The sequence below is a fragment of the Giraffa tippelskirchi genome, chromosome 4 (genome assembly GCF_054371585.1).
Source record: "Giraffa tippelskirchi isolate mGirTip1 chromosome 4, T2T-mGirTip1v1.2.pri, whole genome shotgun sequence".
Taxonomy (NCBI): Eukaryota; Metazoa; Chordata; class Mammalia; order Artiodactyla; family Giraffidae; genus Giraffa; species Giraffa tippelskirchi.
This window is the reverse complement of record NC_137278.1, coordinates 117163813-117188261: the sequence shown is the minus strand read 5'-3', so window position 1 is coordinate 117188261 and position 24449 is coordinate 117163813. Positions and strand designations below refer to the sequence as shown.

General features: G+C 37.8%; 1 protein-coding gene across 11 annotated transcripts in view; it reads right to left on the bottom strand.

The window, feature by feature from the left end:
- The window catches only part of LRRIQ1 (leucine rich repeats and IQ motif containing 1), a 223146-nt gene that overhangs the window by 113136 nt on the left and 85561 nt on the right, over window positions 1-24449 (bottom strand). For all 11 annotated transcript variants that reach the window (XR_014083637.1, XR_014083638.1, XM_081596133.1 and 8 more), the window contains 3 exons: window positions 23576-24025; window positions 20094-20304; window positions 10115-10234 (listed from right to left, as the gene is read on the bottom strand). Coding sequence is in view for 9 of the 11 variants with exons in the window: in XM_081596133.1 (XP_081452259.1) it covers window positions 10115-10234; window positions 20094-20304; window positions 23576-24025 (781 nt within the window). In the remaining 2 variants the exon portion in view is untranslated. The remainder of the gene's footprint in view (window positions 1-10114; window positions 10235-20093; window positions 20305-23575; window positions 24026-24449) is intronic.

The following is a 24449-nucleotide window of genomic DNA, read 5'->3' as shown; positions in this document are numbered from 1 at the left end:
TGAATAGAGAATCATTGTAATCATCACATTAAAAATGTGAAGTTATAACTACTGAAGTGGGACACACAGTCCAGTTAGAATCACTGTTTAAACTAGGAGAACTACTCATATCTTTGAAAAGAAAACCTCAGATTCTGAGAAGTAGAGGAAGGGAAGAACATTAATGATCTTCTGTCCTTCAGAATTACTCTTGAAACCTTCCACCATAAGAAAATCGCCCTTGTGGGGCCCTCCCAAGCTTGTGCAAACACCTTAAATTTAACTTATAGATGAGCCTGCCATCCCCTTCCAGGAGTCTGTGGCTACACTGTGACAGTCATTTTCCTTAAGTCTATCACAACATTGGGTGATGGCCCCAGATCCTATACCTGTTCCTGCTTCCAACTCCTCATAAAACATCTCTGGATTCTCAGTCTTCCTATGGTGTGGACAAATGCCACCTGGAAGGTGTCCTGGTCATATATCACCTTCAAATCTTTAAGAAAACACCACTATGGCCTTGAAAGCATTCAAGTCAGTCTCAATTCACTGGCCAGGGTTGTTTTAGATGGCAGAATTGACTTAGAATTCTTCTTTGAGGGTCAAGAAAGAGTATGTGTAATAGCTAAGACTTCCAGCTGTACCTGGATTAAAGCTGAAGTCCAATGGAAAGTTCAGTGCAGAAGCTTAAAGAGGAAATGCCTGGTTCAGTTCACTTCAGTCGCTCAGCCGTGTCCAAATCTTTGCAACCCCATGGACTGCAGCATGCCAGGCCTTCCTGTCCATCACCATCTCCCAAAGCTTGCTCAAATTCATGTCCATCAAGTCAGTGATGCCATCTTGCCATCTCATCCTCTGTCGTCCCTTTCTCCTCCTGCCTTCAATCTTTCCCAGCATCAGAGTCTTTCCCAGTGAGACAGCTCTTTGCATCAGGTGTGGAGTTCCAGCTTCAGCATCAGTCCTTCCAATGAATATTTAGGACTGATTTCCATTAGGATTGACTGGTTGGATCTCCTTGCAGTCCAAGGGACTCTCAAGAGCCTTCTTCAACACCACAGTTCAAAAGCATCAATTCTTCAGCGCTCAGCTTTATTTATGGTCCAACTCTCACATCCATACATGACTACTGGAAAAATCATAGCTTTGACTAGACAGGCCTCAGTTGGTAAAATAATGTCTCTGTATTTAAAATGCTGTATAGGTTGGTCATAGCTTTTCTTCCATGGAGCAAGTGTCTTTTAATTTCATGGCTGCAGTCACCATCTGTAGTGATTTTGGAGCCTCCCCAAATAAACTCTGTCACTGTTTCCATTATTTCCCAATCTATTAGCCATGAAGTGATGGGACTGGATGCCATGATCCTTATTTTTTAAATGTTGAGTTTTAAGCCAGCTTTTTCACTCTCCTCTTTCACCTTCATCAAGAGACTTTTTAGTTCTTCACTTTCTGCCATAAGGATGGTGTCATCTGCATATCTGAGGTTACTGATATTTCTCCTGGCAATCTTGATTCCAGCTTGTGCTTCCTCCAGCCCAGCATTTCTCATGATGTACTCTGCATATAAGTTAAATAAGCAGGGTGACAATATCCAGTGCTTACGTACTCCTTTCCCAATTCGGAACCAGTCTGTTGTTCCATGTAAAGTTCTGACTGTTGCTTCCTGACCTGCAAACAGATTTCTCAGGAGGCAGGTCAGGTGGTCTGTTATTCCTATCTCTTTAAGATTTTTCCACAGTTCGTTGTGATCCACACAGTCAAAGGCTTTGGCATAGTCAATAAAGCAGAAATAGATGTTTTTTCTGGAACTCTCTTGCTTTTTCGATGATCCAATGGATGTTGGCAATTTCATCTCTGGTTCCTCTGCCTTTTCTAAATCGAGCTTGAAGATCTGGGAGTTCATGGTTCATGTAGTGTTGAAGCCTGGCTTGGGGAATTTTGAGCATTACTTTGCTAGCGTGTGAGATGAGTGCAATTGTGCAGTAGTTTGAGCTTTCTTTGGCATTGCCTTTCTTTGGGATTGGAATGAAAACTGACCTTTTCCAGTCCTGTGGCCACTGCTGAGTTTTCCAAAATTGCTGGCATATTGGGTGAAGCACTTTCACAGCATCATGTTTTAGGATTTGCAATAGCTCAACTGGAATTCCATCACCTCCACTAGCTTTGTTCTTAGTGATGCTTCCTAAGGCCCACTTGACTTTGTGTTTCTGGATATCTGGATGTAGGTGAGTGATCACACCATCGTGATTATCTGTGTCATGAAGATCTTTTTTATATAGTTCTTCTGTATATTCTTGCCACTTCTTCTTAATATCTTCTGCTTCTGTCAGGGCCATACCATTTCTGTCCTTTATTATGCCCATCTTTGCATGAAAAGTTCCCTTGGTATCTCTAATTTTCTTGAAAAGATCTCTGGTCTTTCCCATTCTATTGTCTTCCTCTATTTCTTTGCATTAATCACTGAGGAAGGCTTCCTTATCTTTCCTTGCTATTCGTTGGAACTCTGAATTCAAATGGGTATATATTTTTCCCCTTTGCCTTTCACTTCTCTTCTATTCATAGCTATTTGTAAGGCCTCCTCATACAACCATTTAGCCTTTTTGCATTTCTTTTTCTTGGGGATGGTCTTGCTCCTTGCCCCCTGGACAATGTCACAAACCTCCATCCATAGTTCATCAGGCACTCTGTCTATCAGATCTAATCCTTTGAATCTATTTGTCACTTCCACTGTATAATCATAAGGGATTTGATTTAGGTCATACCTGAATGGTCTAGTGGTTTTCCCAACTTTGTTCAATTTAAGTCTGAATTTGGCAATAAGGAGTTCATAGTCTGAGTCACAGTCAGCTCCTGGTCTTGTTTTTGCTGATTGTATAGAGTTTCTCCATCTTTGGCTGCAAAGAATATAATCAATCTGATTTTGGTATTGAACATCTCGTGATGTCCATGTGTAGAGTCTTCTCTTGTGTTATTGGAAGAGGGTGTTTGCTATGACAAGTGCATTCTCTTGCCAAACTCTATTAGCCTTTACCTTGCTTCATTCTGTACTGCAAGGCCAAATTTGCCTGTTACTCCAGGTGTTCCTTGACTTCCTACTTTTGAATTCCAGTCCCCTATAATGAAAAGGACATCTTTTTTGGGTGTTAGTTCTAGAAGGCCTTGTAGGTCTTCACAGAACCATTCAACTTCTTCAGCATTACTGGTCAGGACATAGACTTGGATTACTGTGATATTGAATGGTTGCCTTGGAAATGAACAGAGATCATTCTGTTGTTTTTGAAATTGCATCCAAGTATTTCATTTTGGACTCTTTTGTTAACTGTGATGGCTACTCTACTTTGTCTAGGGGATTCTTGCCCACAGTGGTAGCTATAATGGTCATCTGAGTTAAATTCACCCATTCCAGTCCATTTTAGTTTGCTGATTCCTAAAATGTCGATGTTCACTCTTGCCATCTCCTGTTTGACCACTTCCAATTTGCCTTGATTGATGGATCTAAAATTCCAGGTTCCTATGCAATATTGCTCTTTATAGCATTGGACTTTACTTCCATCACCAGTCACATCCACAACAGGGTAACCTTTAATGAAGCCTGGTAACCTTCATTAAATGTATCATGAGGATAGCCTAATGAATTTTATCCTAGCCCCTGTTAGATTATTCACAGTGGCCACTGGAGTGGCTATGTGTGAGAAAATCTGCCAAATACATACTAGGAGTACATACTATTGGGAGATAGCTTTCTTTAAGTCTCTAACAGTTCTGTGTGACTTATGACATCTTTTGTCTGGACTATCTTTCCAAAGATGTTAATATATTATAGCTAACAGCCTTGGAAAATATAGTTTCTGAGTGTTTTCTTGAGGTGCAGAAGGCAAAATTTGTTTGCATTCTGGTATAAGGAAATAATGATTTCCTCTGGAGCATAAAATGAGCAGATTTTTTAGGAGTCCTTTTTAAAACATAGGGTTTCCTAGGCCTCCCAATTCCCAAGGAGGAATTCTTCTCTATGGAACTTGAGGGCAAAGGGAAATAGATACGAGCATGACATCTCTGCTGCCTGACAAGTAATAAATGTCTCATTTCTTCTGCCAGCATCCTTGAAAATGTGGCAGTCTACCTTGTTATATTCCATGCAGGATAAAATCTCAGATCCCTCACTGCTCAGCGTTTAAAAATTTAAGGTAAACTATGGGCTTTATGTAAGGAGATCCAACTAGTCAATCCTAAAGGAAATCAATCCTGAATATTCATTGGCATTACTAATGCTGAAACTGGAGCTCCAATACTTTCACCACCTGACTCATTAGAAAAGACTCTGATGCTTGGAAAGATTGAAGGCAGGAGGAGAAGGGGACAACAGAGGATGAGATGGCTGGATGGCACCACTGACTTGATGGACGTGAGTTTGAGCAAGTTCCACGAGTTGGTGATGGACAGAGAAGCCTGGCATGCTGCAGTCCTTATGGTCGCAAAGAGTCACGACTGAGCAACTGAACTGAACTGAACTGATGGGCTTCCCACGTGGCACTAGTGGTAAAGGACCCTCCTGCCAATGTAGGAGATGTGGGTTCAACCCCTGGGTCAGGAAGATCCCCTGGAGTAGGAAATTGTAACCCACTCCAGTATTCCTGCCTGGAAAACTCCATGCACAGAGAAGCCTAGCAGGCTTCAGTTCGCGGGGTCGCAAAGAGTCAGACATGACTGAGCATTCACACACACATGCTTAATACAAACCTAAATAAATTGATTCTTGGTTATCAGTGTCCCCTTGGTTAAACATTTGTTAAATGCAAACACATTTCAGACAGGCAACAAACCAATATAAAAACTTCATGGCAGACTGATCCAGGCTTTTTGTTTGAGGCAAATTTATTAAGACAGTTTTATATTCACTTCTTTTATAGCAATTGTAATTCACTGTAAAATTCAAATATATTTCTGATATCTCCTAGACTAGGGACTGTGTTAAATCTGTCTATGTACATATGCTGGTACCAAGCATGGTGTCCACCATACTGTAAGCATTCAGTATTTGTTGGCTGGGAGTGAAAAATAAGTTTGAATAGATGACTATAACTCTTTTGCAGATATCTTAAAGAAGAGTATAGACTTAGTCCAAAGGAACTACTGTTATGACCTAAATAAGATGAAAAGGAAGTACTGGTTAGATAAGTCTTGCATTTGTATACAGGAAAGTAAAAGAAAGAAAGAACAACACAAAAAAAGCAGTGACACTTGGGTAATTTGATTATGTCATCTGAAGTTGTTAAGATTATTTGAAAATTATGTGATGGCAATAAAAAAAAACAGTAAAAATTATCAATGGAAAGAAAAGTAATAATACCTTCCTAATTGATATTTAGCTTTAGTTCGTAGCTCCCCTAAACTATAATCTCTGTATTAGAAACAAATTTATCCATTTAAAACAATAATACATTTAACTTCTTTGCTCAAAACCCAGTAATAATTTTCTATCACATTTGAATAAAATTCAAAGTTCTTGAAATCATATCATGGGCTTTATGTGGGCTGTTCCCTGATCATTTTTATGTTTCTTCCTGATCTCAGGTTATTCTCCACTACTAATCAGTACTGTGCTGTGTTGTGCTTAGTCGCTCAGTCGTGTCTGACTCTTTGCAATCTCATGAGAGTAGCCTGCCAGGCTCCTGTGTCCATGGGGATTCTCCAAGCAAGAATACAGGAGTGGGTTGCCATATCCTCCTCCAGGGGATCTTCCAAACCCAGGGATCGAACTCAGGTCTCCCACATTGCAAGCAGATTCTTTACCAGCTGAGCCACCAGGAAAGCCCATGAATACTGGAGTGGGCAGCCGATCCCTTCTCCAGGGGAAGAAAAATTCAATTCAACAAGAATTGAACAGGGGTTTTCTGCATTGCAGGTGGATTCTTAACCAGCTGAGCTACCAAGGAAGCCCACTAATCAGTTCTACTTATTGTGGATTTTGAGTTCCTTTAGCATACTAAAAAATCCCTGCTTTTTTCATTTCCATACCACTTAGCCACGTATAGTATTACCTGATGGCTATCCCTTCACTTTATTTTCACATCTCTATCAAAATATTTCACCTTATTCAGGCCTTCCCTGATCGTAAAATCAGATTCTATGCTCTCTTAATTCTCCTCATAAAAATTTTTATAACCATTTTCAACATGTAAAGAGGGAAACTAGAGTTAAAGAGTGAAATTTTATTATTTTAAAAGGGTTAATTATACAATGACTTAACTGTTCTAAATGTGTATGCCCTAATGCATATCCTCAAATTATGAGGCCAAGTTTGACATAACTAAAAACTGATTTAGAGAAACCCACCCATGTTCGATTCCTAGGTTGGGAAGACCCCTTGGGATAGGAAATGGCAAATCACTCCAGTATTCTTGCCTGGCAAGTCTCATCGACAGCAGAACCTAGTGGGCAACAGTCCATGGGTTAGCCAAGAGTAGGCTATGACTGAGGAGCAATCACACACAAACAATCATAATAAGAGATTTTAGCATTCTTCTGTCAATAACTGATAAAACCTCTCCAAATCACTCAAAATAAAGATTTTTAAAAATACAGCTATCATACTCGGAGTAATTGAGGTTTTAGTAGCCATAACACCTGAACAATGCACTTTCAAGTGCACGTTGAACATTATGCCCAAAAGATTATGTGCTAAGACAAATTTTTAAGAAACAAATAACATCAATCTTACATCAAACTCTTCCAGAAAACAGAAACATAGGAAACATTTCCCAATCAAATATAAAGGTCAACACAATGTTGACATCAAAATCTGAAAAGAATTTTACAAGAAAGATTTACAGGAATAGCTTCTTCTTGAATACAAAGGCAAAAAATCCTAAAAAAAAAAATTAGCAGAACAAATTTAATGGTATATAAAACTATAATACATTATAGCTAAGTCAATTTGTTCTAGGAATACATGGTGTAATGCTTGAAAATCAATGTCATAAGCATATAAAGTATTTGATAAAATCAAAACCATGTATAGAATCATCAACATCATCATCATATATTAACTTCTTGGAAAGGTAAGGAGATGCTAAGGAGGTTAACTCAATTAAATACAGAGTTTCTAAAAGAAACCTATATTAAATATCTTACTTTGTAGTGGAAGTTTTTACTCTGAGACCAAGAACTAGCAAAAGATGACTTCTAAAATCACCACTATGTAACATTGTACTGAAGGTACTAGTCAGGACAATAGAGCACGAAAAATAAACAAGAGGCATAAGAAATAGAAAATGAAAAAAGAAGAAAACTGTTATTATTCTCAGGTGATATGATTGTGGGTACAGAATATTCAAAAGACTTGAGAGATAAGTAAGTGATTTCAGAAAGTGGATGGATGTAAGGTTGGTATACAAAAACAAAATAATGTCAGAAAATGTCAAGTATCTAGAAGTAAATCTAATGAAAAGTGTACAAGAACACTATGAGGAAAATACAGAGTATAGTGGGTAGAGATTTTAAGTTAAATAAGTGATGAGTTATTCTATGTTCGTGAATGTAAAAATGTAATATTCTAAAAAAAATCAGTTCTTCCAAATTGACTTATAGATTTATTACAATATCAGAGAAAATTGGAACATTTATTGTGCAAATTGATAGGATAGTTCCAAAATCTGTACATAAATGAAATAGATCAAAAGTAGCAGAGTAGATCCTTCTTGAAGAAGAACAACAAAGTTGGAGCTCTTTTAAGACTAGATAATACAATTTGTCATAAATTATGTACTAATTAGAGTACTGATATAAGGATAAACAGTAACAGAATGACAAGAAAAATTAAGAGAACCCATGTGTGCACAGTTTCCTGAATTTAAACACTTCCATTGTAATCCATTGTAAAAAGTATGGTCTATAAGATCCAATCAGTCCATCCTAAAGGAGATCAGTCCTGGGTGTTCATTGGAAGGACTGATGTTGAAGCTGAAACTCCAATACTTTGGCCACCTCATGCGAAGAGTTGACTCACTGGAAAAGACCCTAATGCTGGGAAGGATTGGAGGCAGGAGGAGAAGGGGACAACAGAGGATGAGATGGCTGGATGGCATCACTGACTTGATGGGCATGGGTTTGGGTAGACTCTGGGAGTTGGTGATGGACAGGGAGGCCTGGCGTGCTGCGATTCATGGAGTCACAAAGAGTCAGACACGACTGAGCAACTGAACTGAACTGATACAACCCATGGCTGTGAGTCAATGAGACAACCAAATGTGTATCTTTGGAGGAGAATTTGACCCCCTACTCACATTGCAGGCAAAATTTAATTCAAGATGCACCACAGATTTAAATGCTGAAAGTTAAGAAATTAAAGTTTCTAGAATATCTTAATGAGCTGAGTAAGCAAAGATTTCTTATATGTCATGAAAACAAAAATCTTTTGTTTTTAGTTTAAAATAGAAACATTCTGTTAATCAAAATAAACCACAATGAGAGAAAAAAAGGGAAATCCCAGAATTTAGAGAATATTTTTGCAAGATAAAACAGAATAGTATTCAGATTATAAAAAGCACTCCTACAAGTCATTAAGAAAAAAGATGTACAATCCAACTTAAAAATGCACACAAACATTTGATCATGTCACAAAAGTAGATATCCAAATGGCCAATAAGCAAATGAAATGGTATTTAACATTATTAGTTATGAGGGAAATGCAAATTAAAACAACTAGATACCACTACAAACCTACTGGATTGGTAGAAAATGACATGAAAATACAAAGTTTTGGTGAGGATAAAGCTCCTCTGAAATTCTCATATTCTGCTGATAGGACTGTAAATTGATACAATCACCTTAAAATGCTGTCAGACACTAGCTACTAAACATAGGTAAACGATATGACTCAGAAATACAGTTCTCAAAGGTGAATATGCACATCAAAAAGCATGTACAAGAATGTTTGTAGTGTCTTTAGTCATAATAGGCAACACTAGAAATAACTCAGTAACAAATAATCCATCAACAGTAAATAGACTTTTAAAAATTGGTATATTAAGAGACACAGATGCATAGAACAATTTTATGGACTCTGAGGGAGAAGGTGAGGGTGGGACGTTCTGGGAGAATAGCATTGAAACATGTATATTATCATATGTGAAACAGTACACCATTCCATGTTCGATACATGAGACAAGGGCTCAGGGCCGGGGCAATGGGATGACCCAGAGGGATGGGATGGGGAGGGAGGTGGGTGGGGGGTCCAGGAAGGGGAACACATGTAAACCCATGGCTGATTCATGTCAATGTATGGCAAAAACTATTACAATATTGTAAAGTAATTAGCCCCCAACTAAAATAAATAAATTTATGAAAAAAAATTGGTATATTCAATAATAGATTAAAAGTAGTACATTCTATATTTAAAAGAATGGCATATACGCAACTATACTCATCCACATAGGTGAATTTCACAGACATAATATTAAGTGAAAAAACAGTAAATACTGGATGGTTCCACTTACTGGAAGCCCAGAAATAGCAAAACTCATCTATGATGATGGGGGTATGAATACTATGGAAGCACGAGGAAGTCTTCTGGGTATAGTCATATATTCTCTACCTTAATTTGAGTGGTAAATATGTGAGTTTGACTGTCTAGAAAAGAGGAAACAGAATGAGCAAGACTAAGGATATAAAAGGTAAGTGCTCTGTATGGTAAGAGGGTGCTCAATGTGATTAGAGTATGTGGAGGCCATGGATGGGAAGTGGTAAATATGTCTGCAGAGTTTGCTGCCTGATTATTGAACCCTTGAAAAACAATTAAGGAAGTTGTTCTCATTTTGCTAGGCAATAAAGAACTATTAGTTGTTGAACAGGGCATAAATAAGCTCAGTTATATTTAATGAAGAATAATTGATAAACCATTGTATAAATCAGGTTGAAGAATATGCAAGAATCCTTGTAAATATCCTATGATCACATTTACACACTATACAAGCTTGTATCCTAAATGAAGATGTTAAAAAATTAGAAGCAAAATTTTTCAGGTGCTATTAAAAAAAAATCCATAACAGAGTGTTAACAGGATGAAAACCTTAGAAACTGGTTTAGCTCCAAAAGACCAATGTTTTAAGACCAATATCCATATGTTGTAGTTAGCACTTACTTCATCAAATGTAAAATCTTCTAAATCTATTTCTTCATATTCTTCTTCAGATTCTTCATTCTTAATAGCCTCTAGAGCTGTCGTCAGTTTCTTTCGCAAAAGAAAGCCCTTCCAAACCGCCTAAACAAAAATTTAAAGCATGTTATACAGGGTTATAGATCAAACTCCAAACCAAATTCTCTGTGTTATCCCATTAGGAAGATAAAACATCTTAGACCTTAGTTTAATGGCTCGATAATCTGTTTTTTGAACTTTATGTGACATTTAAAACTGCAAGATAAATTAAATGACTACTTGTGTCTAAAGTTCTGAATCTCAGGGGACTTTCCTCGTAGTAAGCAGAAAAGAATCTTTAAAACTCCCTCAACTGCACATGTAGGTCAACCAATCAATTATCTGACAATCCCTCCAGGACCCATTCTAAATTAAGAAGAAAGAGATACAGAGGAAAACCAATTCTGTTAATTTTTAAATGATTATGTATAAAATAAACTAACACACATTAAAGAAAACAACATTTATAAATGGCCCTATTAGAGACGTGGTATCTGGGCCCATAGCAATTAACTAATTTCATCTTTAAATAAACCAAGCACATGATAATAGAATTAAAAACATTAAGATTGCTCAAAAATCATGGAGGAATCTTGGAGCTTTCCTAAATTTAACTCCAAGAACACTAGAGTTTTTAAAAAATTAGTATCTTTATACACTGCTAGGGGTAAGCTCCAGGATATATAGTAAGTGTAAAACATAGGTAGAAATAAGTGTGTATTGCATACTTTCATTTATCTATGAAAACCCAAATAAATATATAATAAACACATATATAAATTTATATATTTAAATATATGTCATTGCTAATATTTACAAAGTGAAAGCATAAAGTATAATAATAATTTAAAAAATTATTACCTATAGATATAGAAAACAGAGGGGAATATATAGCAATAGAAGCCAGATGTCTCTGAATATACACTTTGCTTAGATTTGAATTTGGAATTGTAACAAATAAATATGAAATAAAGGAAACTCCTGAAAAAATATATAAAGAGATTTTATGCTATGGGCATAACCACACAGAAGTTATTTAAAGTGACTCTGAAATAGATTTATTTGGCTATACTCCTAGTGAAATGCAATCAAAAGGTAAATTTAATTACAAAAGCTACCTTAAATATATTTTAGTAATCATATTGTTAGCAATAATACTGGTATTGTTATTCTGTAGAATATATATATTGAGAAGAAAAATATACAAACAGATAATTGCCAGAACATATATGACAATAGAAGTAACACACAATCTCTGTGACAACCAGCCTAGTAGGCCAAATCTCCACAACAATTAGCCAAGAATGGTTAAGACTTGGTCAATGACTGCCAGCTTCTCTATTTTTGTTCCTACTTCTATCTCAGTACCAAGTGGACCAACAAGAGATAGCCAAACATACTTCCCCAACCAATCACATAAGATACCCCATTTCTAGTTGGCCAAGGGTGTATGCATGTGTGCGTGTATGTGTGTGTGTTTGTATACACACATGCACTTACATAGTGGAAACAAGGACTGCATATATGAGAAAAAAACAGACTACGGCAAGGGAGTCAGGCATCATTAGTTGCCTCTGGCATAGACTCAAAGGCAAGGAAGGGTGTATGATAAATGTATATACATTTATACACAGTGATGAATACATGATTGTCACATACTAGGCATTCATCTCACACGCTAGTAAAGTAATGCTCAAAATTCTCCAAGCCAGGCTTCAGCAATGCGTGAACCGTCAACTTCCAGATGTTCAAGCTGGTTTTAAAAAAGGCAGAGGAGCCAGAGATCAAATTGCCAACATCTGTTGGATCATCGAAAAAGCAAAAGAGTTCCAGAAAAACATCTATTTCTGCTTTATTGACTACACCAAAGCCTTTGACCGTGTGGATCACAATAAACTGTGGAAAATTCTGAAAGAGATGGGAATACCAGACCACCTGACCTGCCTCTTGAGAAACCTGTATGCAGGTCAGGAAGCAACAGTTAGAACTGAACATGGAACAACAGATTGGTTCCAAATAGGAAAAGGAGTATGACAAGGCTGTATGTTGTCACCCTGCTTATTTAACTTGTATGCAGAGTACATCATGAGCAACGCTGGGCTGGAGGAAGCACAAGCTGGAATCAAGACTGCTGGGAGAAATATCAATAACCTGAGATATGCAGATGACACCACCCTTATGGCAGAAACTGAAGAAGAACTAAAGAGCCTCTTGATGAAGGTGAAAGAGGAGAGTGAAAAAGTTGGCTTAAAGCTCAACATTTAGAAAACTAAGATCATGGCATCCAGTCCCATCACTTCATGGGAAATAGATGGGGAAACAGTGGAAACAGTGGCTGACTTTATTTTTCTGGGCTCCAAAATCCCTGCAGATGGTGATTGCAGCCATGAAATTAAAAGATGCTTACTCCTTGGAAGGAAAGTTATGACCAACCTAGACAGCTTATTAAAAAGCAGAGACATTACTTTGCCAACAAAGTTCCATCTAGTCAAGGCTATAGTTTTTCCAGTGGTCATGTATGGATGTGAGAGTTGGACTATAAAGAAAGCTGAGAGCCGAAGAATTGATGCTTTGAACTGTGGTGTTGGAGAAGACTCTTGAGGGTCCCTTGGACTGCAAGGAGATCCAACCAGTCCATCCTAAAGGAAGTCAGTCCTGAATATTCATTGGAAGGACTGATGTTGAAGCTGAAGCTCCAATACTTTGGCCACCTGATGCAAAGAGCTGACTCATTTGAAAAGACCCTGATGCTGCGAAAGATTGAGGGCAGGAGAAGAAGGGGACGACAGAGGATGAGATGGTTGGATGGCAAAACCGACTCAATGGGCATGGGTTTGGGTGGACTCTGGGAGCTGGTGATGGACAGGGAGCCCTGGCATGCTGTGGTTCGTGGGGTCGCAAAGAGTCGGACACGACTGAGCAACTGAACTGAACTGAGGCTCTTGTTAAATATTATTTCCCCAATTTCTTTTCCCTCTTGTTTATAAAAATTCTATTTACTTAGTTTATCATGTAAGAAAAGTGTGATATTAAACATCACATAAAGTTTAAAATGTATAATTAACTAAATTTTTATTATTTTGCCTCTAAAGATGAATTTTGGTATAGAAATAATATTCCAATACTTTTTAACTTTCTATGAATAAATTATAATCTCTCAAGAGAGTTCAAAACTCTTTCACGTGGAAAAGATCTCAATATGAATCAAGAACTTGAACAATATTGAATGGTAGAAACAGAAGAGAGGATATCTTTGTGTGATGAGGAACATGCTTAAAAGTATTGCCTGAGAAAGTGGACTTCCTCATTTTAATTTACTCATATGAAGAGTACCATCAGCTCTCTGACCTCATTTTTAGTTTCATGCAGCTGGGTTGTTATTATGGACCTGGGTATGTCATGAACTGTGGGTGATTGACATAGGCAATCTAGCTACCTTAGGGGAAAACAAACTATTTTTCTTTTCTCCCTCTTGTTTAAGTCTGTTTGGGCTGCAGTAAGAAAAGTACCATAGACTTGGTGACTTACACAATAAATGTTTATTTCTTCTAATTCTAGAGGAGGCTAGAAGTCTAAGGCACTGACAGATTTATTGTCTGGTGAGACCAAGTTTCTTAGTTCACAGGTGGCTCTATTTTCAGTGTGTCCTCACATGGTAGTAGGTACTAGAGAGCTCTCTGGGCTCTTTTCTATAAGGGCATTAATCCCATTCATGGGGGCTCCACCCTCATGACATATTCACCTCCAAAAGACCCCATCTCCAAATATCAACACAATGGAGATAAAGTTTCAACTTAGGAATATCATGGAGAACATAAACATTCAGTCAACAGAACTCTTCATTTGGGGATTTTTTAAAACTCTTCTTTTATGAGTCTTTTATCTGGCATTTACGCTCTCTTGGTTTCTAGCTACCTTTCAAAATGCTTTGCCTCAACATGGTAAATGGGCCTGTGATTTCTTCCTGCTAGGGAGGTATCCCAGTAGGGAGGTACCCTTCATATCCCTTCTTCCCCGATTCTGTGCTAACAAAGTAATGAGCATTAGGGAAACATGCTTTCTTTCTTTGGATTCTCTCTCTCTCTTTTTTTTTGTTACATCATCTTCTCTTCAGTTATCTCTCCTCAACATCCTCTTTTTCCTTATACCATTAAGATACCAAGATTAGGTGCAGATCTAGGGAAAAGAGAGTATAAAGGGAATTCTTTAATACAGACCTTTAATGACAAGAGTGGAAGGACTGATTCATCATGTCTCACAGTGGATCCAGTGTAACTTATCAGAGACAGGACTTCTCCAGAGCTCTAAACTGTGTTATACACACTGTATTTTTCTGGTGTGACACATATAGATACCTCCCTCCTGCATCAGTGGAGGGTCAGAAATTCAAGTCCCAGCCATGGGAAATAAAGGTAATATAAATGTATAATCAGTATTGCGATTCTTCTTCTAACTTATTTATTCATGTCAAGGTTTCAACCTTTTTTCCCTAGTCATTCATCTATGATAAATTAATCTTTCTTTCTCACACATTCAAATCAATTGCCTGACCAGAGTCCTATCTATATTAGATACATCTGACATCTTTTTCTTCTCTGTGAGTGATAGTCGTGTCCAACTCTTTGAGACCCCATGGACTGGAGCCCACCAGGCTTCTCTGTCCATGGGATTCTCTAGGCAAGAATACTGGAGTGGGTAGCTATTCCCTTCTCCTGGGGATCTTTTCAACCCAGAGATCTTTTCAACCCAGAGATCTAACCCGGGTCTCCTTCATTGCAGGCAGACTCTTTACAGTCTGAGCTATAGAAAAAAAGGACCATACTAAAAAGTACAAGGGAAGCTAGAATATCTAGGCTGGCTATATACTAGGAAGAAGAGGAGAACTTGGGTTCTGGTGAGCAGAGAGCAGTCTCCACCACATCCTTCATGAATCTTCATTTTGCACCTTCTAAAGCCCAGGATCTTTCTACTATATCACATTCTGCTCTGCAGGATGGCTAGACAGTCTAGAATTCATATTTTTAAGATGAATAGTTTAAGAAACTAGATGATTGTACTGAGGAGAAAAGAAAATGAAGTTGAGCTGACTTCAGTGATTTTAAGTACCATGATGTAAATCAGGAGAGACTTATTCTAAGTTGCAAAGAAAGACTTACTTTTGTTACAGACACGAACTTAATAGAAGGACATTCAACAGATATAGTCACTGAGCTAGACTGTTTCATCAAATAATGCACTTTATTGAATGGAATGAAGCAAACATTCACCATCAATGTTGAAAAATGTATTGCTCATCCACTGATGAGAGGAGGAAGTTTGAACTGCATGCCATTTTCATTCCTCATGCAACAGAACAATATTCTGAGACCATAACTGAGGTTTGTTTCTTTCCCTCAGAGTTTCCTTGAATCCACTGCACTCCCTCTCCTCCCAAGCCATTCAGGCATCAGCAACAGCTTTGTCTATGCATTGCCCTGAGGAATGCAGCCCAGAGAAATTAAGACAACTAAAATACTAAATGTATTCATTAGTACTATAGCAAAGACAATTCTCTTGAAAAACTATGCCTTTAATAATGAAAACCAGCAACTTAGTTATAAGGCTATTTTTTCCAGTTGCTTATGCCAATACCATGTAGGCATCTCTACCTCTTCCCTGTCCTTCAAAATCACATCCCCACATACTAATATCACTAGGTCTACCTTCAAAGTATATATATATATATATATATATATATATATACCCACAATATAAATCAACATATATTCTGGAATGCGACTTTCTCACCACTGCTGCACTGCTCTGGTCTATGCCACCATTATCTACTATTTGAATTACTGCAATAGCTTCCTGATTTCACTGCTTCTACCATAGCCTTCCTGCAGTATTATCACAACCTAAGTAACTTTGGTCACGTGAGTCCTCTGCTCAGATTCCTCTAATATCTTCCCATGTCATTCAGGGTAAAAGCCGAAATCTTTAAAATGATTTATGATTTATAAGTCCTAATCTTCTCCCTTCACCCCTCTGCAGTCACAGTGCTTCCTCCTGCTCTGTAAACACTGAGTATGCTCCTAAAACAATGCCTTTGAGTCTGATGTTTCTCTGCCTGAAATATTCTTCCCCTACATACCTAATGGTTTATCTCTTGCTGCACTGTCACCTTTTCTGGTCTTCCACATCTATTCTGTCTAAAATGATTAATTTTCCTTAGAAACTCCTATCCTGCTTCCCGGATTTATTTTCCCCTTAGTACTTATCATGTCTAATACACTTATCTTACTTATCTGCACATCCCAGCAGGATATAAGCTAGTAAAATTTTTGTGCCAAGTAATATTTACTAAATGAGTGAATAAAGGGGAACATTACATTTTTTAGTTACTAGCATTCAATTTAGGTGCAGTACCATGAATTTCCAGACTTTATTTTAACATATTTAATATGTTGTCCTTTTCCACCACGACACAAACTCTGAGGGGGAAGAGTTCTTGTAAGCTTTGTTCCTAGTTGTATTTCTTAAACCTAAAACAATGCTTAACAACAGTATGTTCTAAAAATTATTTGATGAGTGAATAAATAAAGGATGAATGTGATCAGACTGAACTTGATTTTGAAATCTGGTCTTGGTGAGGTTCTGAATTTTTAAGTTAAATGAGTGTTTAAAAGACTTTATCAATTAAGATGGGCTACCCAGGTGGCCCAGTGGTAAAGTATCCACCTACCAATGCAAGAGACGTCGGAGATGCAAATTCCATCCCTGGGTTGGGAAGATCCCTTGGAGAAGGAAATAGCAACCCACTCCTGTATTTTTCCTGGAGACTCCCATGGACAGAGGAGCCTAGTGGACTACAGTCTATGGGGTCGCAAAGAGTGAGACACAACTTAGCAACTGAGCATGCACACAACAATTATTTTAGTAGATTTTTACATGCTTCTGTTGTTCCATGACCAGTTCTAACTGTTGCTTCCTAACCTTCATACAGATTTCTCAAGAGGCAGGTCAGGTGGTCTGGTATTCCCATCTCTTTCAGAATTTTCCACAGTTTATTGTGATCCATACAGTCAAAGGCTTTGGCATAGTCAATAAAGAAGAAATAGATGTTTTTCTGGAACTCTCTTGCTTTTTTGATGATCCAGCAGATGTTGGCAATTTGACCTCTGGTTCCTCTGCCTTTTCTAAAACCAGCTTGAACATCTGGAAGTTCACACTTCATGTATTGCTGAAGCTTGGCTTGGAGAATTTTGAGCATTACTTTGCTAGCATGTGAGATGAGTGCAATTGTGCGGTAGTTTGAGCATTCTTTGGCATTGCCTTTCTTAAGGATTGTAATGAAAACTGACCTTTTCCAGTCCTGTGGCCACTCCTGAGTTTTCCAAATTTGCTGCCATATTGAGTGCAGTGCTGTACCAGCATCATGTTTTAGGATTTGCAATAGCTCAACTGGAATTCCATCACCTCCACTAGCTTTGTTCGTAGTGATGCTTCCTAAGGCCCTCTTGACTTCACATTCCAGGAAGTCTGGCTCTAGGTGCATGATCACACCATTGTGATTATCTGGGTTGTGAAGATCTTTTTTGTACAGTTCTTCTGTGTATTCTTGCCACCTGTTAATATCTTCTGCTTCTGTTAGGTCTATACCATTTCTGTCCTTTAATGAGTTCATCTCCGCATGAAATGTTCCCTTAGTATCTCTAATTTTCTTGAAGAGATATCTAGTCTTTCCCATTCTATTGTTTTCCTCTATTTCTTTGCATTGATCACTGAGGAAGGCTTTCTTATCTCTCCTTGCTATTCTTTGGAACTTTGCATTCAAATGGGTATATCTTTCCTTTTCTTCTTTGCTTTTTGCTTCTCTTCTTTTCACAGCTATTTGTAAGGCCTCCTCAGATAGCCAGTTTGCTTTTTTGCATTTCTTTACCTTGGGGATAGTCTTGCTCCCTGTCTCCTGTACAATGTCACAAACCTCCATCCATATTTCATCAGGCACTCTTTCAATCTGATCTAGTCTCTTAAATCTATTTCTCATTTCCACTGTATAATCATAAGGGATTTGATTTAGGTCACACCTGAATGGTCTAGTGGTTTTCCTCACTTTCTTCAATTTAAGTCTGAATTTGGCAATAAAGCATTCATGATCTGAGCAGTTCAAGACCAGTCAGCTCCTGGTCTTGTTTTTGCTGACTGTATATATCTTCTCCATCTTGGCTGCAAAGAATATAATCAATCTGATTTCGGTGTTGACCATCTGGTGATGTCCATGTGTAGAGTCTTCTCCTGTGTTGTTGGAAGAGAGTGTTTGCTATGACCAGTGTGTTCTCTTGGCAGAACTCTATTAGCCTTTGCCCTGCTTCATTCATTCTGTACTCCAAGGCCAAATTTGCCTGTTACTCCCGGTGTTTCTTGACTTCTTACTTTTGTATTCCAGTCCCCTATAATGAAAAGGACATCTTTTTTGGGTGTTAATTCTAGAAGGTCTTGTAGGTCTTCACAGAACCATCCAACTTCCGCTTCTTCAGCATTACTGGTTGGGGCATAGACTTGGATTACTGAGCTATTGAATGGTTTGCCTTGGAGATGAACAGAGATCATTCTGTTGTTTTTGAGACTGCATCCAACTGGACATGGAAAAACAGACTGGTTCCAAATAGGAAAAGGAGTACATCAAGGCTGTATACTGTCACTGTGCTTATTTAATTTATATACAGAGTACATCATGAGAAATGCTGGGCTGCATGAAGCACAAGCTGGAATCAAGATTGCCAGGAGAAATATCAATAACCTCAGATATGCAGATGCCACCACCCTTATGGCAGAAAGTGAAGAAGAACTAAAGAGCCTCTTGATGAAAGTGAAAGAGGAGAGTGAAAAAGTTGGCCTAAAGCTCAACATTCAAAAAACTAAGATCATGGCATCCTGTCCCATCACTTCATGGGAAATAGATGAGGAAACAGTGGAAACAGTGGCACACTTTATTTTCTGGGCTCCAAAATCACTGCAGATAGTGACTGCAGCCATGAAATAAAGAGATGCTTACTCCTTGGAAGAAAAATTATGACCAACCTAGACAGCATATTGAAAAGCCGAGACATTACTTTGGCAACAAAGGTCCATCTAGTCAAGGATATGGTTTTTCCAGTAGTCATGTATGGATGTGAGAGCTGGACTATAAAGAAAGCTGAGTGCTGAAGAATTGATGCTTTTGAACTGTGGTGTTGGAGAAGACTCTTGATGGTCCCCTGGACTGCAAGGAGATCCAACCAGTCCATCCTAAAGGAAATCAGTCCTGAATATTCATTGGAAGGACTGATGCTGAAGCTGAAACTCCAATACTTTGGCCATTTGATGCAAAGAGCTGACTCATTTGAAAAGACCCTGATGCTGGGAAAGATTGAAGATGGGAGGAGAAGGGGACGACAGAGGATGAGATGGTTGGATGGCATCATCGACTCAATGGACATTGGTTTGCGTAAACTCCGGGAGTTGGTGATGGACAGGGAGGCCTGGCGTGCTGCAGTCCATGGGGTCTCAAAGAGTCAGACATGACTGAGCGACTGAACTGAACTGAAACATGCTTCTAGAAATAGCTCCATATGAGGCCAAGAAAGACTTGCTTCGACTAATCAAATGTTAGCATATGTGACAAACGCCACATTGGAGCATATGTTTTAATACGATTGTGTGGTTCAGCTCTTGACCATAAGAATTTACAAATTACAGACTTACTCCTTCAGCAGCCTAGATACCGAGTAGAAGCAGTCAACCGGCAGGCACCTGCAGCCTACATGTCACACGAGTAAGAAATAAATCAAGGTATCTGTAAATTGCTATGATTCAGGGATTGCGTGTTATTCAGAATAACCCAGTGAAAGAAAACTAACACATCTCTCAAGATTAATTGTTTCACCCAAAGACTAAAACTAACCTGAATAAGTACAGCAGCCTTTTCCTTCTGTTCTTGGATATTCACGGTATTTTTAATTTTTTCTTTCTTTAAAATAGTTTGGTTTTCGATGCAAGAATTTGACTGAGATGTCAGGGGTCCTATTGTAGCAGGGTGTAGCTTTGCAGAGAAATAAATCTGCCTGCGCACAATGTAACCACGCCAGTATGCCTGGATTATCATAGCTGCCATACTGTTAAAAGGAGAAAAAATTATTTTTAGTATCCATAATATACAGCTTCAGATAAGAGATCCTCATAAGCTATATTTATTTGTAAATTAGACTATATAAAGTATTATTTTAAAATAAGACCTGCTCTTTTATTTAACTGTAGTCATAGAAGTAAAAATAATATGGACACCTTCACATCTGAAGGAGAGAAATGGGCCAGTAACTTAGTGATATGAGTCCTAGGGATTTTTGTTTCTTTTAAGGAGGAAGATATTACCGAGACTTTGTATGATAGTAGGAATTTGAGCTAGTAGTGGGGGGAAAAAGTGATGATGCACAGAGGGGGACAAAGGTGGGAATCAGTGTTGAGTTGGCAAGAGAGGAGGGGATCTTGTTCACAGTGGGGAGATTAGGTTATGAGAGGAAGAAGGGCCCTCCTTCATTTTCAGAGAAAGGACTCATCAGGTCTTTGTTAGCTTCATTTTCCTCCCTGCCCATCAAGAAATACATAAATCATTCTCTTACAAGCCCAGTAGTAAATGCTAACATTTTTTCCAGTCTACGTCTGTTGGCTATTATCTGGCATTCCATCAATCAACACTGTGTTTTCCCCATATCCATAAGCTCCCCAGCAACAATAGCAAAAATTTAAAGCAGTGTATGTTGACTGTAATTGGGTTCTCAGTTTGCTTAATCGTTTAATGCTTCATCATTGGATATGCTTTCTTTTTCCCACACAGATTACTGCAGAAATATTATCAAGGTATATGGTATAGTCAAAGTGCTAACTATTGTCTTAATGGCTTTTCAGACCCTTGAGTTCAGTTTTAAAAGACATATAAAGGAGAAGTGACTGATACACATTCATTTTCCCACGCTCCCTTGAAAAAGTTTTCAGTAATTTTATAATTGTGGAGCCCAAAGGAATTTTTTCATTTCAAACGAAGTGAGTTTAAGGCCAAGTGCAATTAAGCAATAAACTGCCAGGAATGAGGGCTTTCGAGGTGGTGCTTGTGGTAAAGAATCCACCTGCCAATGCAGGAAACTTAAGAAATGTGGATTCGATCCCTGGGTCAGGAAGATCCGCTGGAGGAGGAGAGGGCAACCCCCTCCAGTATTCCTGCCTGAAGAATCCCCGTGGACAGAGGATCCTTGTGGGCTATGGTCCATAGGGTCACAAAGAGTTGGGCATGAATGAAGCGAGAGCATGCATGCAAAATGGAATGAGGTAATCATTTTCTGTTGTTAGGAATATTGTTATCAGCATCACCACCATTTTATGTAAAGCCTGTGGAAGTCTTCAATCTATTTTGCTCTGAATTTAAATTAGTGGATAAAACTTTCTGCCTTAAGATAAACTATTTGTACTCCTTATACGAAGAAAAATCATGTTTCAACAAATCATTTCCTCCTTCTAGGGTAAATGGTGCTCTTGCGTCCTCAGTCATGTCTGACTCTTTGTGACCCCATGGATGATAGCCTGCCAGGCTCCGCTGTCCATGGAATTTTCCAGGCAACAATACCAGGGCAAATAGAACTTAGTAAATTTTGCTATGGAATTAATTCACATTTGATCATTCAACCATTAACTTATTCCTTCATCTTTTGGACAAAAATGAGTTAACGAGTTTGAAAAAGAGTAGATATATGTATATGTATAACTGAATCACTTTGCTGTACACCTGAACTAACACAGCATTATTTATGCTCCAACATAAATAATTTTAAAAAAGATTAAAAATGAGTTAAGGAATTTTAAGGCACAATAATACCAATACAAACTTGGGTGATAAAGAAACAAATCTGAAAACATATTTGCAATGTATAACTGGTAAAGAATGAAAAGTTGTTTAAAACAAAAGATTGAAAGATTAGTAAGAAAACACATTTAACCTGAGACAGTGCCTTATATTTCTCTACAGATACATACAAGTTTCATGGACTGTAATCTTGAGTTTCTTATAAAGCTGACCAGTCATTTAGCCCTTGAATTCCTCAGCCCACTATCCTTAAAATTTCCCAAGGAAGAAAATGAAAAGGTATATGAGGAATATTTTCCTCAGTGACACTAAGACTGGGACTGCTTTTCACCACACAGAAAGCAGTAAAAGGAAAAGAAGCTGACTTAGGGCTTCCTGAATGTCAGGTGCTCTCCGTGTTGGGAAAAGCAGCTCATATTATTGCTATCATCAGCATCGTATTTTTTTTTTAGTAAAAAACAATGATGATAACAATGCCCTTAGCACAGGAACATGTGAAAATTACACTTAGGAAACAAGAGTACAACTGACAATGAATCTTCCTGAAACACTGAATGGCAAGGTTCAGCAAGTGGGCATACATTTTCTTTTCCCTTTATTCTTTGGGTCTTTGGTTTGTCTATATTTTCAGTTCCTCATCCTTCTCCTTATTATTTGGCAATTTCATTTACCGTGAATTAAAACAGCTCAATGTTGTTTATCTGAAATTTCAATAGACAATGTCTGGAGTGTTTAGAGCTAATAGGATTCAAACAGGTAATGTCTAGAGTATCCTGGCTAAAACTATCCCAAAACATACCAATATACTTGGCATGCTGAATAGTTTAGTGAAAGTTGCTCAGTCATCTTCCAACCATTTGTGAGCCCATGGACTGTACAGTCCATAGAATTCTCCAAGCCAGAATACTGGAGTGGGTAGCTTTTCCCTTCTCCAGGGAATCTTCCCAACCCAGGGATCAAACCCAGGTCTCCTGCAAAGCAGGTGGATTCTTTACCAGCTGAGCCACAAGGGAAGCCCAAGAATACAAGAGTGGGTAGCCTATCCCTTCTCCAGCGGATCATCCTGACCCCGGAATTGAACTGGGGTCTCCTGCATTGTACGTGGATTCTTTGCCAACTGAGCTACCAGGGACTATTTTAAGCTCAAGGGATTTGAGAAAAGGCATGTGCAGGAAGGATTTTCTGACCTTCCCTGGAAGCATGTCCTAAGACCCTCATGTGAGAGGTCTTTATATTATTTTAAGAATAATGGGATTGTTTTATTTCTTATTAAAAGTTCATTTTAATTATTTAGAGATTAGAAGGCAGAAGAAATAATTTCACAGTTACTCATCTTAAATAATACTAGTTGATTAAGAACCTGCCAAAATTCAACCAAATTAATCTGTACTGTATTTAATAATCTGTGCATATCATAAAACATAAGGAAATGAACATGAAATATGATAGGATTTAAATCCTTTACCAAATTATTATTATCCATAAAAACAACAAAACATAACAGTAAAAGAAAAATGATCTATAAAACTTACATTTTTTCATGATGTTCAGTATTCTGGCAGTTCTCCAGTAGAAACCTTGTTCTTACTGTTTCAATGAACGGTATTCTTTTGCTGGGGAAACTGCTTGTCTTGCTGTCTTCTCTTTTCTGGTCTACTATTTCTTTCTGATTTCTTTCTTTAGTATCTTCACATAAGGAGGGATTGGTTGATGAGGAATGACTAGGGCCAGAGTCCATCCATTTCTCAGAAATATCTGGTGAGTTCAGTTTATATTCATTTGCAAAAGAGTAAAGAACTCTATTTTGCTGTATGCTATCACTGTGTGTAGGAGGCAAATGATTTTGTTGGGCTTCTGATTCACCTCTCCTGGTGATACTTACATCCCCATGTTCATGTACACATCGACATTCATTACTAAGTGTCATCAATTTCTTAAAATAATAGCAGAGATTTTGTGCAACATCCAAGGTGAATATATTTCTGAGCAAATAAATAATGAGGACATTTAATAAAAAGAATTATATCAGCAAATAGTAACACCTGTACAGATTTTGAAAATATCAATGTGTAGTATGACATGAATATTAAATTTTACTACAAAATTCATTAAAACTTGATTTCTGATTGTTTTTATAAAAACTGATCTTATTACTCGCAAAAAGTGAAAATATTTCTGTAGTTAATCTCAATCCATTAATCCAGACAAAACATCTGGAAGTTTTAGAATCACTTTTATCCTAGGTATTTTTGGTACAAGTGAATGAGAAAAATCCATCCTTTTACTGCCATAAACACGAGAAATCATGGCTGCCTAAATTTGGAGAAGTTATTTATGAAACAAGATTAAAAGTACTTTGTACACTGACTTTTGCCATGCAAAATATTTGTATTGGACATTTAAACA